Raw genomic sequence first — 19280 nt, forward strand, 5'->3', positions numbered from 1 at the left:
GCCCCATGTGGGACACGGACTGTGTCCAATCTGATTACCAAGCGCTTAGTACAGTGCTCTGCACATAGTAAGCGCTCAATAAATACAATTGATGATGATTACTCTGTAACTACCCCAGTGATTAGTACAGTGCCTGGCATGTAGCAAGTGCTTAACAAATACCATTAAAAAAAAGCAGGCCAGGCCTTGTTAAAGGGCATTTCTACTGTGTGGCTTCCCTTTCTCATGGCCTTTAGGGGGGCTCAACATTTTCCACCAGACCCCGGAGCGGAGCCCAGACTGGGTCAAAGTGGGGAATGACATGAGCTGCCGGAGCCGAACCGAGCCCAAGCAGACGGACACAGAATAATCTTGTTTCCAAAGTTCCTGTATTTGGGTGCCGTGTTCCTTAACAGCACAGCAAGACACTCCCCGCCCCCGCACCCCCATCCCGAGTCCGGCAGTGACAAACAGCAATGCTACAGACTTTCCAAGACCTGGTCTGGATCAGGCACGATGGACGAGAGACCCAAGATGCTTTCTCTTCTGGACCTTAAATTATTCCCAGAAAAAGCATCCTGGGTTCCTATCCCCCCAGGTCCTACTTCTTTGAGGATTCCGACCGCAGGAGGTGATGTCCAAGCTCCGAAATGATTTCCCCGAGATCAAATGGCAGAGGCATCCTGGGGTCCAGGTCATCCCAACAGGGTCGGCACTGTGGCTTCTGGTCGTCGGGTAAGCTTCGGGCGAGCCTAGACTGACACCTGAAAGGGAGACAACAAACAGCGACTGCAGGGAAGAAAAGGAAAACCAACACTGGTTCCAGGCCTGGATCCCCAGATTTCAGGAGCACCTGCTAAACTGCTCATTTATGAGCAGTATGTTTTGAGTACGGCTGTGGAGAGGAAGAATCATCCAGTCAGAGCGAGAGGCCGACATTTTCTATCCCCAGATCTGTGTTATCTGGAGGGATTTCCCAGAAAGCCAATCACAAAGAAGATTCAGTTAATGTTCTTTTTGTATGGTAAATTACTTTTTCATTACCTCTACTGTTATTTAAAGTATGTGATTAAACCATTATCAGATTTAAATGTTTGTGGGATTTCAATGTATTACTAGATTACTGAGAAAGATTAAACTGAATTTACTGCATTGAGGTTCAAGGATAGATTAAACAATAGTATAGAACAGGATTGAGTTTGTAGATTCTAGAGATTTACAAGTATATCTGCCTTCTCCGCTCCGAAAAAAGACACTCTGTGGAGAGACATTTTATAAAGATATATGCAAATAGAGGTTAATAATCATCTCCACTGATGAATAGGTGGGAAAAACTTCAACGAAATTAAATTAAGAGGTTAGCGAGTGTTAGTCCCCATGGAAAGAGCTTAAATCACAGTTTTTATTAAATGGATTATTCATCAATACTGGCAAAGTTAATTATCATATGCAACTAAATTATGCTGAGCAGAAAAAAGTTTCGAGCACATCTTGACACCTTTCATTTTGGTGTCATTCAGAAAAATGGGTATTTTGTCTCTGGTGATCTGAACCAGTCCAGAGACATATTTGCCGAGGGAGGGGAAATCAATCAACCAATGGTATTTATTGAGCGCCTGCTGTGTACACAGCACTCCAGTAGTAATGTAGTATTTGTTCATTTATATTAAATTATATCTGTAATTCATTTACATTAATTCTGCCCCCCATCCCCACAATTTCTAGACTGCAAGCTCATTGTGGGCAGGGAATGTGTCTGTTTATTGTTTTACTGTACTCTCCAAAGCACTTAGTACAGTGCTCTGCACAAAGTAAGTGCTCAATAAACACGATTGAGTGAATGAATGAATATTAAGTCCTTACTGTGCACAAAGCACTGTACTGAACACTGGGAGAGGAGTACTAAGCACTTGGGAGAGTGCAACAGAGTGGGTACAGAATGATACCTTCCCATTAGGAGCTTGCAATCCAGAGGGAGAGCAGTTCGGGAACTTACTACCTATTTCATAAATCCACGGGCACAATTGGATTAAAAAAACCCATCACACTGAGAGTGGAGATAAAGCAACAAAAATAATATCTTGGGTTTCCTCACCGTGACTCGGGCTGTTGGTTCATACTGTATTCGTGTATGCAGGGGCAAAGGCCGCTGTGTTATCATGAGTACATTTTCAAGAGTTGTGGAGGGTTATTTTTTTTTCCCAAATCGATAAAAAAGTGGTCAAGCCAAATATTTGTCTTCCGGCTCGGTAGAATGGACTATAAAGAGATCAAAGTACACAGCACCCTGGCCTCGCCCCCAAGCTTGTGAAGGACGATGTTTCTGACTTCCCCTCTGGGGAATTATTAATGGCACCGGGAGCCCCCAGGAAAACATACTTCAACTTTACACCTATTTTGGTGGGTGGTTAATTACTGCACCAGCATCCTGTGCCCTCCATCCATCGTACATTACGGCACCGGGACAGTATTAACACATCACATTCCAATATATCTTCGGCGGTCTTCACCAGCCCCTGATAATAGCATCTGTTAACACGCGCTAAGTACGATTATGTAGCACATCACTTCATAAATAATAAGATTAGCTGACCTCGGGCCCCAGAGAAGAGTAATGTTTTTAAATGTTCTCATTATTTATTTAAAACAAGAATTAAAGGAACAGCAGCTACTTTTGACAATCCTCTTAGCATAAATATTAAACTGTTTGCATTGATAAGCTGCACTGTACAGATGAACAGAGGGTTTTGTCAGGAGCCTGCTTTGTAACCGGGTGGAGGAGAATAGGCGGCGTTTGCTGTCTGAGATCCGGGGGTCCTTACTGATGGTGTCATCCTTGTTCTGAAGACATCTTCTAAATGGCATGAGAAGACCAGGAGCAAAAAAATTAATATTCTGGGGAAGCTGCCACTAATTACCGAAGAGCTCTGTGAGGCTTTGAAATCTTGCTTTATTTTCCGTCTCAGCACCAAACAGCACGCTCAATTTGCTGGGGAGTGGAAGATATTCCAATTTGCGTATTTCAGTCTATAAGTGGGTAAATTAACCTTGTACGCATTATCATGGCTGGCAGGCTGAAGAGCTGGGAGAGTGAAGAGCCTCCACGACTATGACGAGGAGGTAAAAGGCAATTAAAAATCTGCTCTCTCTTTGGTTTAAAATGTTCCATGGGGATTATTTCTTCCATCTTGAGGAAGAATTAAAATCTGGAAGGTGGGGTTCCTAGGGTTCATACTTTCACACACCAGAGAGTCAAGTCTCAAAATTCTGCACATTTTCCCATCAACCCCAGCTCTGCCTAGTTTGGGATTTCTGGCTCTTAAAATAGAGTTTCCAATCCATCTTCCGATTGGGCAATCAAATCCCACAAAGTCCCCTCAGTGGTGCCTGACTCTCAATCAGTATTATCGTTATTAATAACAATAAAATAATAGTACCTGTTAAGCACTTACTATGTGCCACAAACTGTCCTAAGCTCTGGGGTCAGTACAAGATAATGAGGTTGGGTCCCACATGGGGCTTACCCAGCCTGCCTAAGGAGAAGGAGTTCAATTGTATTTATTGAGCGTTTACTGTGTGCAGAACACTGTACTAAGTGCTTGGAAAGCACAATTAGGCAACAGATAGAGACAATCCCTACCCAATAATGGGCATAGGATTTAATCCTCTAGACTGTAAACTCGTTGTTGGCAGGGAATGTGTCTGCCAACTCTGTTGTATTGTACTCTCCCAAGCGCTTAGTACAGTTCTCCGCCCATAGTAAGATTTCAATAAATACTATTGATAATGACAATCCCCAGTTTGCAGATGAGGAAACCGAGGCTCAGATTAGTCAAGTGACTTGCCCAAGGTCACACTGCAGAGAAGTGACAGAACCGAGATTAGAACACAGGTCTTCTGGCTCCCAGGCTTGGGACCTTTCTATTAAGCCATGTTCCCTTCAATCAGTTAACGGAATGTAGTGAGTGCTTCCTGAGTGCAAGGTATTGTATTAAGTGCCTGGAAGACTACAACAGAAGGAAGAAACATTAATTGTCCTCAAGGAGTTTAGACTCTACTGAAGGAGACAATCAATGGAATTTATTGAGTACTTACCGTGTGTAGATCACTGTACTAAGCATTTGGGAAAGTACAATACAAGAGCTAGTAGATGCAATCCCTGCTTACAAGGAGCTTAAAAGTCTCCTACTGCAACCCAGCCCTGTGCACACTTTGCTCCTCTAACACTAACCTTCTCACTGTGTGTCCATCTCATCTATCTCGCCGCCGGCCCCTCACTCATGTCCTGCCTCTGGATGCCCCTCTCCTCATAACCAACAGACAATTGCTCTCGCCCCTTCAAAACCTTTTTAAGGGCACATCTCCTCCAAGAGGCCACTAAACCCCCCTTTCATCTTCTCCCACTCCTTTCTACATCACCCCTGACTTGCTCCCTTTGTTCATCCCCCCTCCCAGCCCCACAGCACTTAAGTACATATCTGTAATTTATGTATTTATACTTATTAATACTAATGCCTGTCTCCCCCCTCACCTCTAGTCTGTAAGCTCATTGTGGGCATGGAATGCGTCCATTTATTGTTGCATTGTACTCTCCCAAGTACTTAGTACAGTGCTCTGCATAAAGTAAGTGCTCAATAAGTACAATTGAATGAATGAATACAGGGGAGTTTACGGTCTCGACAAAAATCATTTACAAATATTAAAAGAGAAAGAACAAGGATATAGCAGAGGCCTATACACCTAGACTGAAGATATAACGGGAAAGCAGTATAATGGGAAAGCAGCATGGCCTGGTGGAAAGATCACAGGACCAGGAATAATCCTGGTTCTACCACTTGCCTGCTCTGTGACCTGGGGCTACTCATTTAACTTCTCTGTGCTTCAGTTTTCTCATCTGTTCCTCTTTCCCATTTAACTGTGAGTTCCATGGGGGTTACGGATGGGGTCTGTTCTGATTGTACTGTATCTATCCCAGAGCTTAAAACTGTGTGTCATACCTAATTAGCATTTAATCGATACCACAATTATTACGATTATTAGGTAGTAGTATGACTATGTCAGGAAGAACTATCAGAGTAAGTAACTGAGCATACAATTAAGTAGATTACTGTAGGATTGAGATGTAGCTTTATCTAGTGGATAAAGCACAGGTCTGGGAGACAGAGAACCTGGGCTCTAATCCCAGCTCTGCCACTTGTCTGCTGGGTAACTTTGGGAAAATCACTTAACTTCACTGTGCCTTAGTGACCTCATCTAAAAAAGGAGGATGAAGACCATAAGCCCCATGTGAGGCAGGGTCTGTGACCAACCTGATCATCTTGTATCTGCCCCAGCGCTTAGTACAGCGCCTGGCATGTAGTAATTTCTTTACAAATACTTTAAAAAAAGTGCTGAAGAGAAGAATAAACTACAGACGGGTGAATGATGGCTGTTGGGTGGATCTGGTTTGGACTGTGGAAATGACTCGGGGGCTTCCTGGTGGAGGTGGAACTCCAGGAGGGCCTTGAAGATGGGGAGAGCTGTTGTCTGGTGGATTGAGGGGAAAGAGGGCACTCCAGGCTGGACGGGGCAGTGGAAGCAAAGGGTCAGGAGAGGAAGAGTTGAGAGTGTGGTATGGTTAAGACCCTATCTCCCAGTTGCGCTAGGACCCTGAGCATGCCCCCGCGGCCCCCCACAGAGTGGCACCCCTTAGTGAATTCCTTCACTCCACCCCACTGGGGCCCAGGGCAAGGACACCTTTCCTCAAACTGACTTCTTCCCGGGACCCTGGAACAGTGTTGCCCAATTCAGGACCAAGCTTGGTTTCGGATGAGATTACAGTGCTCCTTAAATACCACTGATTGATAAAGGAGGAATTGGAAGGAAGCATATAATCCAGGTCAGAAGCATCCAGGCTCTCGAGAACCTCTCGCTCGATGCCTCGCCCGGTGGCTCCGGTCCTCACCTTTCCCACAATCAATCAATCAATTGTATTTATTGAGTGCTTAAGTGGGCAGAGCACTGTACTAAGATCTTGGGACAGTACAATAAGAGAGTTCGTAGACATGTTTTCTGTCCACAACGAGCTTACAGTCTAGAGGACTGGGTATTTGCCCACAAGTTGTAACTGCTCATTGTTTACTTATTGTTTCCTTACTTTTGCTGTTTCCCATTGGCCTCTCTGTCTTTCCTTGTATAATTTCAATTTACTATATCTTCTCCAATTAGTTCCCCACACCTCTAGACATATAAAAATGCCAATCTTTAGCATCTCTATTGCTTTTATGTCTATTTATACCCATTTTCAGTACTTTTGTATGTATATAATAATTATGGTATTTATTAAGCACTTACTATGTGCCGGACACTGTACTAAGTGCTGGGGTGGATACAAGCAAATCAGGTCGGACATAGTCCCTGTCCAACATAGGGCTCACAGTCTAAATCCCCATTTTACAGATGAGGTAACTGAGGCCCAGAGAAGTGAAGTGACTTGTCCAAGGTCACACAGCAGACACGTGGAAGAGCCAGGATGAGAACCCACGTCCTTCTGACTCCATGCTCTATCCACTAGAATACGCTGCTTGGAAATAGAAGGATGCAGAAATGTAGAGTCCCTCCCATCTCGAGATCCTTGTGTAATATAATCCCTCCTCAAATCGGATCCCCTCATCCGATGGACTTTCCTCTCCTCCTGGCTTCCAAGTCGCCTACTGGGGATTGGAAGCACAGGTGCCGACCTAGTCTTTCAGTCTCTGGGAGACAGCAGGTCCTGCCTTGGGCAGGTGTCGCTCACAGAAGCTCTGGCTTCCTGGTGATTTCCCCTGGGATTTACTCTTCCGTTGGGATGATCGGGGGTGTCGGCTACATTAGTGGACACTGGTCATAATGCTAAAATTAACCACTTTAGCTAAAGTGTGTGTTAATTATGGGTAGGCAAGCAGTCAATAAAAGGTTAATGCAAAAGTCAGAGGATAAATTTCTCCCTGTATTGCATCATTCCACAGACTAAATGACTAACATTATGCTTTTGTGTTTTTTAATCAATAGGCTTTACAGTAATGTGCTAGCCATTGATTTAAAAAACAGTATTATTTCTTGCCCCTGAATTTGGCAACCAATAAGGAAGCAGTGATAATGTCTTAATTACCTTCATTGAAATGACAAGGAAATGATTTCAGGCGAAATGACGTCGGGTTCAAGGGTCAGGAGCGGAGAGGACGTTGTGCTGAGATGCTGGAAGGGCATGGACGGTGGCTGAGAAATGGCACCAGAGAAATCTCAGGATGAAGCTAATGAGAGTGAGCACTCATGAAAGAGAGTCTTCTGGCAGGAAGACCCAAGTCCATATGTCCACAGGGCTGGGCAGGAGGCTTTTACACTCACTGGTGGTCTGGTTGTCTCGGATCTACCCCAGCACTTAGCACAGTGCTTGGCACAGAGCAAGCACTTAGCAAATTCCAAGATCATTAGTATTATTTTCCAGAGGGACCTAGTTATGGTTTACTGGATGGTCCCGGGAAGGTGGTCCCCACACAGAAGCAGAAGCAGTGTGGCCTAGTGGATAGATAGAGCATGAGGCTGGGAGTCAGAAGGACCTGGGTTCCAATCCTGGCTCTGCTGCATGTCTTCAGTGCGACCTTGGGCAAGTCAATTAACTTCTCTGTGGCTCAGTTACCTCATCTGTAAAAGGGGGATTAAGACTGTGAGCCCTATGTGGGACAGGGACTGTGTCCAACCTGGTTAACTTGTATCTACCTCAGCACTTAGAACAGAGGGGCTTGGCTCATTGTAAGCGCTTAACAAGTACCATAATAATTATTATTGTTACACCCGGCCACTTCTGGTCAGGATCTCTGAGCTCTCTCTGGAGAGCCGGGGCTGGAAGTTGTCCAGAGACCTCTTTAGTCTCTGGAAGTGGACCTGGCATTAGATGATGCAATGTCTTCCTTTTGATCTCTTTTTTCCTCCTACTTCTCCTGCTTCCTCTGTGCACTGCATAAGATAAGCAGCCCAGTGCAATGGACAGATACAGTAGGTATAAACTTATATTAGAAGAGGAAGGAAATCCTTGTAATTATATCTCACTGAACTACCTCTTTCCCTATATCCTCAGAGCCAATTATCCAATAACTCAGACCTATTAAAAAATAATAGCGAACAATCCCTTTTAGCACGGCAAAGTATTAATGGCACCTGAATTCTGCAGGGTAATTATCCGTGGCAGGCAGTGGCATTGAAGACTCCGCAGTCCTCTTAAAATGATCTTAAAGCTGAGCTCCAGATCTTCTAAAAACACCAGGACGTTTTCATAATTGATCTCATCCGACTTCATATCAACTGGCCCCCAAGGAGCGTTTAGCAGATAACTATGACAGCAGTCAGATTTGCATTCACCGTTGCACTGCTTTGACTGAGAATTTCTTCATTAGTCAATCGATTGATGGTATTTATTCAGTACTTACTGTGCAGAGTGCTGTACTAAGTGCTTGGCAGGGGGGTAGAGTAGGTAGACACCATCCTTGCTCTTGAAGAGTTTACAATCTAGTGGTTGAGTTTTCCCGACCCTTTCCAACCAGGTAACTCTCAGATTCAAAAGTGAAACCTAAAAGCTAAATGAACTTCTTGGCTTTCATCAACACAGTGTGTCTCTATTCCGTTCTGGACGGCATCTGCACAGTTAGTTCCTTTAGAGTTTTTACAGCCAGTTTAGAGTCATGATTTCTTTCCCTCTGCAAAGGTCCCACACACCTTCTCCTTCCCCCTGTTCCATTTCCCTTTGCCGCTATCCTCATGTCCACTGTACATGTACATTCTTCCTCCCTGGAGTACTCATTACACTTCTTCTTCTTCTTCCTCCTGCTCCCACTATGTGCAAATACTTTCTGTCTGTCTGTGTTTCCCATCAGACCATCAGCTCTCTGAAAGCAAGGAATGCATTTCTTGCTTCAGTTGGTCTCTCCCAAGACTATGGAAGAGTGCTCTGCCCTTCCTAGGAGTTCAACAAATACTACTGATTGATTTCCCCTTGTTTGTTTCTCCCAGGTATGCTGTCGTCGCTAGGAAGTGTGGCATAGGATCATCCCTTGATGCCAACGCCAGCAGTGGAGGATCGGGACTTTGGAGGAAAGGCACCTCTTATCCTGGGCGGGGGGAGAGTCCCGACTTCAATGATGAAACCACCAACGAAGGCAGAGTGAGCCTAGTGGAAAGAGCACGGCACTGGGAAGGCGAGTGGGAAGGAGCAAAAGACTCAGGTTCAAGTCCCCGCTCTGTTGGTGATCCACTGCGTGACCTTGGCTAAGTCCCTTAACCTGCTGGGCCCCGATTTCCTCCTCAATAAAATGGGATAAGATGCCTTACTCCTCCTCCGTCTTAAGACTGTGAGCCCTTGGAGGGACAGGGACTGTGTCAGTTCTGATGATCTTGTATCTGCCCCATTGTGTGTCACAGTGCTTCTCATATGGCCCGTAGTTCAGCAATTCTATTATTTTTTATTACTACTGTTACCCACGGGCAGGTAGAAGCTGAGTGAGTTTCAGGTGACCCTATCATGCGACCGGAGGGCAGAGCTCAGCGGCTCCAAACCACTCAACTGTCAAGGGAATCCATTCATTGCCACCATCATGGAACTGACAGGCCAAGGAATGGGCCTGGATCTCAATCCCTTCTTTCTCAGCTCCTTTTTTTTAAAATGGTATTTATTAAGCACTTACTGTGTGTCAAATCCTATTCCAAATGCTTCCACTCAGGAGACTGAGGCTTCACCAATGGCCCTCTGTTGGCCTTTTCCCCCCAGGCTTCTGGCTCTGGAACTGTTTAATCCGTGCCAACGGGGCCACTGGTGAAGCCTCAGTCTCCTGAGTGGAAGCGCTTGGAATAGCATTTGACACACAGTAAGCGCTTAACAAATACCATTTTAAAAAAAAAGGAGCTGAGAAAGAAGGGATTGAGACTCGGCCCCATTCCTGGGCCTGTCAGTTCCATGATGGTGGCAATGAATGGATTCCCTTGACAGTTGAGCGGTTTGGAGCCGCTGACCTCTGCCCTCTGGTCACATGATAGGGTCACCCGAAACCCACCCAGCTTCTACCTGCCCGTGGGTAACAATAGAGAGGTCAAATGCACCGGGTGATTATACGTATCATGTCCGAGCCAGCCCAGCCCTAAGCTCCAGGGTATATGCCGTGTTGGATTCCACAGTTCTGCCTCACAAAGCTGTGGAAGTGCGGCAGAAATCTGCTCGACAAAAGATATACGATTTCAAAGAAGTCTAAAGTAACTTTCCTTGCCGTCGAATAGAATGAACTCATTATTTTTAAAGGCCCACAGTGAAAACAAACACTTTAGGGGAAAATATATTCCGCCAGTGACTCTGCTATTGGGAGAGGGAGCGCCCAGGCAAACGCCTTAATGAACAATATTAATGCAATGCCATTGACGTGGCAGAGGGTCCAATTTGATGCCGTTATTGGGACAAAATCCCTACTGTGCTGTCTCAAGACCGCCTTTCAACCATGGGAGGTCTCCCTTTACCGTCCCCCCTACCCCGTCCTCAGCCAGCATAGCTCCAATAAACTGAACGCCATGTTCTAATGAAATACATCTGGCAGGACAACAGCATGGCCTAGTGAATAGAGCACAGGACTGGGAGTCAGAAGGTCATGAGTTCTAATCCCGGCTCTGCCACTTGTCTGTTGTGTGACCTTCGGCAAGTCACTTCACTTCTCTTTGCCTCAGTTCCCTCACCTGTAAAATGGAGATTAAGACCGTGAGCCCCAAGTGGGACAAGGGCTGCGTCCAACCAGATTTGCTTGTATCCACCCCAGTGCTTAGCACAGTGCCTGGCACACAGTAAGCGCTTAAGAAATACCACAATTATTAATAGTGCCCACATTTTGTGTCTCCCGCACAGCTTAGTCTGAAGCAAATTTTTGTGGTATAAAGTAGGGCACCCATTCGTTCTATCTCATACCAGAAAGTCCAGTTTCTGAGAGACAGTTGAGAGATAGTTTGCCTTTATGTTCTGCATTTTTCTTTTAAGTCCCTGAACTCCCTCCTGCCTTGGCTCTCACCACAAGTTCTGTGTAAAAGCCTCCTCCCCACTTCTTCTCAAATACCTCACAAGATAGAAGAAAGAGCTTTTACTTTCTAGAGCAATGATTGAGTCATCCATCTCCTCCCACAGATTTTTCAGACTCCCTCCCTCTTGGATGGGCAGTCCAATGTCCTCCTTCACCTCCCTCTCCTCACCCAACTCTCTCACCCTCTCTGCTTTTCTTTTTCCCCAAGGTACATGTTAAGTGCTTACTGTGGGCTAAGCACTGGTCTAAGTGCCGGGGTAGGTACCTGACAGGCCGACAGGATTTACGTACGTATCTAAAATGTATTTATTTATTTAGGTGTCTATCTCCCCCCTCAAGACTGTAAGCTTGTTGTGGGCAGGGAATTTGTCTGTTTATTGTTATACCGTACTCTCCCAAGCACTTAATAGAGTTCTTGGCACAAAGTAAGTGCTCAATAAATACAGTTGACTGACTGACTGACCTCAAGATATGCAGGTTGGACACAGTCCCTGTTCCACAAGTAGCTCACAGTCTTAATCCCCATTTTACAGATGAGGGAATTGAGGCATAGAGAAGCAAAATGACTTGCCCAAAGTCACACAGCAGGCAAATGACAGAGCTGGGATTAGAACCCAGGTCCTTCTGACTCAGGCTCGGGCTCTAGCCACTAGGCCACAGTGCTTCTCTTTTAAATCAATCAATCAGACTTAAGTAGGGGGGGAGAACAGGTATGAATCCCTATTTAACAGATGAGTAAACTGAGGCCCAGGAGTTGAGTGACTTTCCCAAGGACACACAGAAGTCAAGTGGAGGAGACAGGACTAGAACCCAGGTCCTCTGACTTCCAGGACCAGGCTCTTTCCAGTAGGCCACACTGCTTCATTTGACAAGCAAACTTGCCTCAAGGAGTCCTTTGAGGACCAGCTGCCTGCCCATTCACAGGGAACAGATCACAGCCTTGGCTCTCAAGGGTTCTCAGTGGGAAGGGAGAAGGAGCATGGCCTTGTGGATAGATCATGGAGTTGGGAGTCGGGTAGGTCTGGGATCTTATCTTGGCTCCACCACACGTCTACAGTGTGACCTTGGGCAAATCACTTTGCTTCTCTATGCTTCAGTTCCCTCATCTGTAAAATGGGGATTCAATAACTGTTCTCCCTCCTCCTTAGACTGTGAGCCCCATGAGGGGTAGGGACTACGTCCAATCTGTATATATTGAATCTAGCTCAATGGTTAGAACAGTGCTTGGCATATAGTAAGCGCTTAACAAAGCCTGGGACAGGGACCATGTCCGAACTGATGATCTTGTATATGCCCCTCGCTTAATACAGTCCTTGGCACATAGTGAGCACTTAACACATACCCAGTTATTATTATTGGGAAGCAGCATGACCTAATAGAGAGGGCACAGGGCTGGGACTCAGAGGACCTGGGTTCTAGTTTGGGATCCACCACATACCTGCTGTGTGACCTTGGGCAAGTCATTTAACTTCTCTGTGCCTCAGTTCCCTCATCTTCAAAATGGGGATTCAGTTATACCCATTCTTCCTCCTACTTAAACAATCAATCAATCAATCATATTTATTGAGCGCTTACTGTGTGCAGAGCACTGTACTAAGCACTTGGGAAGTACAAGTTGGCAACATATAGAGACAGTCCTTACCCAACAGTGGGCTCACAGTCTAGAAGGGGGAGACAGAGAACAAAACCAAACATACTAACAAAATAAAATAAATAGAATAGATATGTACAAGTAAAATAAATAAATAAATAGAGTAATAAATATGTACAAACATATATACCGGTGCTGTGGGGAAGGGAAGGAGGTAAGATGAGGAGGATGGAGAGGGGGACGAGGGGGGGGGAGTACTTAGACTGTGAGCCCCATGTGGGATCTGATGATGTTGTATCTACCCCAGCCAAGGTCTAGTACAGTGTTTGGCATATAGTAAGTGCTTAACAAATGCTATTATTATGATGATTATTATTATTATCTCAGGGAATTCCCCTAGGGGAATCAGCTCTCAGGTCTAACCCATCCTCAGCCTGGGTTTTGGCCTCAGGATTTAAGTTCAGAAGGCTCCCAGCCCAAGCTCAAAATGGCGGGCGCTGTCCCAACACCCACTGGGGAGCAAGGACAACCGAGGGCATCGACGCCTTAATCCCCAACCGATTTATGTCTCTGCCAGACGGGCATTCGGCTTTGCAGAGGGCAGTGCCCGGAGCGGCGGTGAGGGGGGCATATGCCCGGGGAAACCACACTACCCAAGGGCAATGCCTCTGCTTTCAGCCAACTTCGCCATGAAAGCCATTTCACTTTAATTCCATCTGACTTCAATTGTGTCCAAATTACAGTAAAAAGGAAGAAGACAACAACTGTAAATATGAAGAGAGACAGAAAATCATTGGGAATCCTGCCTTTATGAATATTTGATGAAGAAAGGTTAGATCCATGGCTGGTAAATTATAAGAAATTATGTCCATCATGTAACTCTGTCAGCAAAGGTTAATACAAATGGGTTTGGACTTAGCTGAGATGACAACGAGGATTAAAAAAGATTTGTCCTGTCCTCACTGCAATTAGTTTTTCTCCTATTATTAGTGTAACAGAGTTCATCATTAGGATTATAGCAACAGAATGACTACTCAGTGAAATCATTTTGTTTTTCATACGGTCGTGGCATTTTCGCAGTCAGTTTTTTCATCTCTGCTAATCCTGCTCTTAATGGTGTATTTGCTGTTGGAGAGAGGCTCCACCGATTAACTCTTTTGATCCTGAAATGACCTTGACACCAACCAGCCGACGGCACCAGACCAAAGGAGAAAAAACAGATTTTCTGTGGCTGGCTGGGATGACTGGGGCTCACTTAGCCTGGGCAGAGAAAATGCTTCTTTCAGTTAGCCCAAATGTGCCCAGTCATGTGTGAAACAGTATATAACTGGACAATCAATCAGTGGTATTTACTGAGCACTTATTATGTGCAGAACACTGTACTTAGAGGCCGGGAGAGTACAGTATAACAGAGTTGACGGACACAATCCCTACCCGCGTGAAGCTCAGACCTATCATTATGGTGCTGCTTCCTTATGAGTCTTGTTTTTCCAATGTTACTGATTCCTTTCTCCTACTCCCTCCCTCTGAAAAAATCTGAACTGGGCCGAAACTTTGCCCCGGAGGCAATGGTGACTTCTTCGCCAAGAGGATTAAATTAGTTATGCAGCAGTCTTGGGGCTGGGCTGGAAAATGTGCGCTAATAATGATAATTAGTGATAATTGTGGCTTCTGTTAAGCACTTATTATGTACCAAGCCCTGCACTAAGCCCAGGAAGATATAGTATATGTAGATTGGACAGAGCCCCTGTCCCACATGGGGCTCACAGGCTTAAGAGGGAGACAGAACTGGTATTTTATCTCCGTTTTACAGGTGAAGAAACTGAGGTACAGAGAAGTTAAGCGACTTGCCTAAGGTCACACAGTAGGTAAGTGGCAGAGTCAGGATTAGAACTCTGGTCCTTTGATTCCCAGGCCTGGGCTCTTTCCACTAGGCTACACTGCATCAGTGAGTCACTGATGTTAAACGTGGTAAACTGGAGGGGACTTAGTGGCCCTGTGACTCCCACAAAGTGTCACCAGGTCCTTGAGGGCCAAGGAACAGAGTTTGTTTCTAGAAGGGTCCTGAATGTACTTCCCAATCGCTTAGTACAGTGCTATGCACACAGTAAGCGCTCAATAAATACGATTGAATGAATGAATGTTATTATTATTACTATGATTGTGGTTAAGTGCTTACTATGTGCCAAGCACTGTTCTAAAAGCTGGAGTAGATACAAGTTATTCAGGCCAGTCACAGTCCCTATCCTAAATGGGGCTCAGTAGACGGGAGAATGGACAGAATCCCCATTTTACAGATGAGGGATCTGAGGCACAGGGAAATTGACTCCCCCAAGGTCACACAACAAATAAGTGGTGGGGCCAGGATTAGAACCCCAGTCTTCTGACTCTCAGGCCCATAATCTTTCCACTAGGCCACTTCTCCTCTAAGTAGCCCCAGAAACCTCTATCACCTTCTCCTGTACAGTTTAGCTTCTCCCTGGTCTTGCTGGGTGTCTCTGGCCCCTTAGGAAAGCAGAGAGCTTCACTGAAGGGGGATTGTCAGCACAGGGTTGGCCTGTTTGAAAATGCATGATGGTTGGGCAGTTTGAGGTTCACTGCTATCTCTGCTCAGGGGGAGAAAACTGATTCCGGAAGAAGAAGGAGGAGAAGGAAAAGAAGGAAGAGAAGGGAAAGGAGGAAAAGGAAGAAGAGTAAGAAGGAAAATCAAGCAATCAGTCAATCGATGGTGTTTATTGAGTGTTTACTGTGGGTAGAGCACTGTACTAAGTGCTTGGGAGAGTAGAATACTAAGAGCTGGTAGACATGTTCCCTGCCCACAGTAAGCTTTCAGTCTAGAGGGGGTTTAACATTATGGGACGGAGGAAGAGGAAGAGGAGGAGGAGAAAAAGAGGATGGGGAGAAAGAGGAAGAGAAAGGGGAAAAGAAGCATGAGGAGGAAGAGGAAAAAGAGTGGGGGGGGATAATAATAATGATGGCATTTATTAAGCGCTTACTATGTGCAAAGCATTGTTCTAAGCGCTGATGAGGACAAAGAGGAGAAAGGGGAAGGGTACCTCCTTGCTAGAGAGCAAGCATGGGGAGAGAGTGAGGCCTCAGAGGCAGGCAGCCTTGGGCTTGGACAGCTCTGGTATTTCCCCTGTGAATGTCTAGGCTCCCGCCAGTTTTAATCCAGCAAGGTGTGGTCACTTAGATTTCTATAGTTCAGAAAAGAACAAGGAGAAAGGGAAATTCATATTTTGCCCTCAGCCTAAAACACCATGCTCCTCGCACACATTCAAACTGTTGAGGCAATGGATACTCACCTGGCCAGAGGCTTAAACCACGTTTCACCCCAGGGCTCACAGGGCTGAAGGACGGGGGAGGGGTGGGAAGGGTTAAATGAGACCGGCCAAAGAATAATTGAAACTGTCACGCAAGGGGGATTGGACAACCCAAGCTTTGGTAGAGCCCCCCAAAATTCCCCCTTTCCCCCACCCCCCACTACGCAAACACTCCTCCCTCACTTTCTGCCGAGTGAAGGATGGACATTTAGCACAACAGGGAGCCTGCAGGATTATTAGATCGACTAATCAATACCATCGACGGTACATAGGCCTAAAAGCACCGGGGCCGGCTAGATGGAAGACCCCAAAGTGGGCAGCTGAGGCCTTTGCTGACTCATCACCTTTGACATTTGCCTCCTTCTGTGGGCCCCAGGGGCACCCGGCTTGCCTTTCCGAACCTCAGGCTCTTCCACCTGACTGAGTCTCTGCTGGCAGTGTGTAGCTGACCTCTCTGCTTGGTGGTGACCAGGACGAGGATCTGGGCACACTGGGAGCTCAGCCCGGGGGGCCCGGTAGATGCTGCCGATGGGCCCAGGAGCCCGGCTTCTGGTTCCCTGCTCCCATAAACGGCTCAGCCCCTGCTGTCACCTCCCTTCCGGCGGATCTCTCCTCTGCCGCACAGATCGGGTTCACGTAAATCTTAGCCACGGACTCGCATTCCTGGGCTCGTTAAGATCAATCAATCAATCAATCAATCAATCGTATTTATTGAGCGCTTACTGTGTGCAGAGCACTGTACTAAGCGCTTGGGAAGTACAAGTTGGCAACATATAGAGACAGTCCCTACCCAACAGTGGGCTCACAGTCTAGAAGGGGGAGACAGAGAACAAAACCAAACATATTAACAAAATAAAATAAATGGAATAGATATGTACAAGTAAAATAAATACATAAATAGAGTAATAAATATGTACAAACATATATACATATATACAGGTGCTGTGGGGAAGGGAAGGAGGTAAGACGGGGGGATGGGGGGGCAAGGGGGAGGGGGAGATGGCTTCTTCTTGTAGCCTGCTGGCTCCCTGAGAGCTACATCTTCTATAGGGTCCCATTCTATCTCTCCGGGACACCCACCTGGTGGCCCTGGGAAGGTGCTCCAACTCATTTCTACACACCGGATTTAACGTTCCAGAAAGCACCCAGATTTCCCGGCTGCAATTGAAGCTAACTCTGTGAGACCGAGATTGCACCTCTCCATCCTCCCGAGCGCTCCAGGTAGCATTAGGGCCAGAGGAAAACAAACAAACAAAAAAGCCCACAAAAGAAACCCATAAACTCAAATTCCATGAAACGTGCTGTGTTCAATCAGGTTCGGGAATGCTTGCTCTTGGGGAAAAATACAGCCAATCCACCCTCCAAAATACAGAGATTGACTCTGTCAGTCTCCAAAGGCCCGTCTTCCACGCGCAGGAGAGGGGATGCTAGCTGGTAAAGCCTCAAACCACGGGACTCCAGAGAAACACACTGCAGAACAAATGCCCAAAGTGGCACTCCCTCCTCTGAAATCTGCAGAAAAATTGGTTTGCTCAACACCCTCTACTCACTAATAGCAATGATTGTGGTATTTGTTAAGCATTTACTATTTGCCAAGCACTATGCTCAGTGCTGGGATAAATGCAATACAATCAGATCAGACACATCCCCTAACCCACATGCGATTAGTAGTCTAAATGGGAGGGAGCACAGATACTTATCACTCATTTTACAGATGAGGAAACTGAGGCACCAAGAAATGCCTCATCTAGAAGTCCCTCTAGATACTAAGCTCACTGTGAGCAGGTCACATGTCTTCCAACTCTGTTCTATTGTACTCTCCCAGTACTTAGTCCAGTGCTCTGCACCCAGTAAGCGCTCAATAAATATGATTGATGGATTGACTGAAGTGAAGTGATTTGCCTAAGGTCACCCAGGAGGTGAGTGGCAGGCCTGGGATGAAGGATAATAATAACAATGATGGCATTTGTTAAGCGCTTACTATGTGCAAAGTACTGTTCTAAGCGCTGGGAAGGATACAAGGTGATCAGGTTGTCCCACGTGGGGCTCACAGTCTTAATCCCCATTTTACATATGAGGCAACTGAAGCACAGAGAAGTTAAGTGACTTGCCCAAAGTCACCCAGCTGACCCAGCTCCTCCGACTCCCAGGCCCAAGCTCTTTCCACCAGGCCATGCTGCTTTTCTTTTTCTTCTGCTATTCCCAGAACAAAGACCTGTCCAAGGTGTGGTGAGTTGCAAAGATTCGATGCCCAGAGGCGGGACCCGAACCCCGTCAAACAGAACCCGCATTTGGAGTGGTCACTAATAATGGCTAAGGCAAATTTTCATGGCAAATTGTTGTTGCTTGTCTTCCTGTTCTGTCACTATTTCAGATTTCCCAAGTAAACCCCAAAGACATTTTCCTTTAAGATAAAAAATTGGCTTTTTGTAGTGCCAACAAAGCAGGCCAGAAAACCTGAAGCTTTCAGCCTTGAAGACGACTTAATAAGATCAGAGATTTTGCTTGCAAAGAAATTAACTTTCGGTTAATTAATGAAAGTAACCTTAAACAGCAGGCAAGTTGCCAGAAACCGAGACACCATATAATAAACGGGAAGGAAATAATAGACTGTTTCAAGGGGCCAGAGCACAGCAGCCTAGAAAGGAAATTTGATCAGGATACTGTTTGTAAATTTGATCTCAAATTCTTAAGATGACCAAATAATAGTCTTATCTGTAATAAAGTCTTCCACAATCGCTTTCTCCCAACCCCCATAATTTTCTGTTCAATTTAGATAGCAAATTTAATTAGTTGTTGGTGAAACAACGGCTATTAAATAAAATCCACATTAAAAATCTGATCTGTGATACAAAGAAGCTGCTGAAGCGTGATCACAAAGAATAAAGGGGATATGTTGGCATAACTTTTTTTTTAAGACCTATTAGAGTTTTCCTTAAAAACAAAAGTGAGGAGTTAAATATGAAGGCAGAAACATGCAACATCTCGCTCTCTGAGGCGCTTCAAGTTGGGAGACAGAAAAGGCAAAGAGCAAACATCCTCCTGGGAAATAGATTTGGTAAAATCCCCCAACGAGCCCCCCAGTAAAGAAGAACAAGTGTGGGCATGTTTGATTCCAACAACAATTTAGCTTCCCTTCAGGCCCCGAGCACACACCAAGCTGGAGCACCTATTGAGGGGAATTCACTCTGGTAATCGGGGCGGTTTTTCACTCTCAGACCCTGAGCGTTAGCAGGGATTAATGCCGGCCGAGACTATTTGCTCCCAAGCCCTTGGCCTTCTGAGACAGGTTCCTCTTTAGGATAGAATGCTTAAACCAGAAAT

The 19280-nt window shown here is 45.7% G+C and overlaps 1 protein-coding gene across 1 annotated transcript in view; it reads right to left on the bottom strand.

Moving 5' to 3' along the window:
* Window positions 1-360: 360 nt before the first annotated feature.
* The window catches only part of FTO (FTO alpha-ketoglutarate dependent dioxygenase), a 271168-nt gene continuing 252248 nt past the window's right edge, over window positions 361-19280 (bottom strand). Inside the window, exon 9 of the mRNA XM_038754225.1 lies at window positions 361-743. Within this exon, the coding sequence (XP_038610153.1) occupies window positions 581-743 (163 nt within the window). The 3' untranslated portion in view covers window positions 361-580. The remainder of the gene's footprint in view (window positions 744-19280) is intronic.

This window comes from Tachyglossus aculeatus, chromosome 11 (genome assembly GCF_015852505.1).
Source record: "Tachyglossus aculeatus isolate mTacAcu1 chromosome 11, mTacAcu1.pri, whole genome shotgun sequence".
NCBI classification, from domain to species: domain Eukaryota; kingdom Metazoa; phylum Chordata; class Mammalia; order Monotremata; family Tachyglossidae; genus Tachyglossus; species Tachyglossus aculeatus.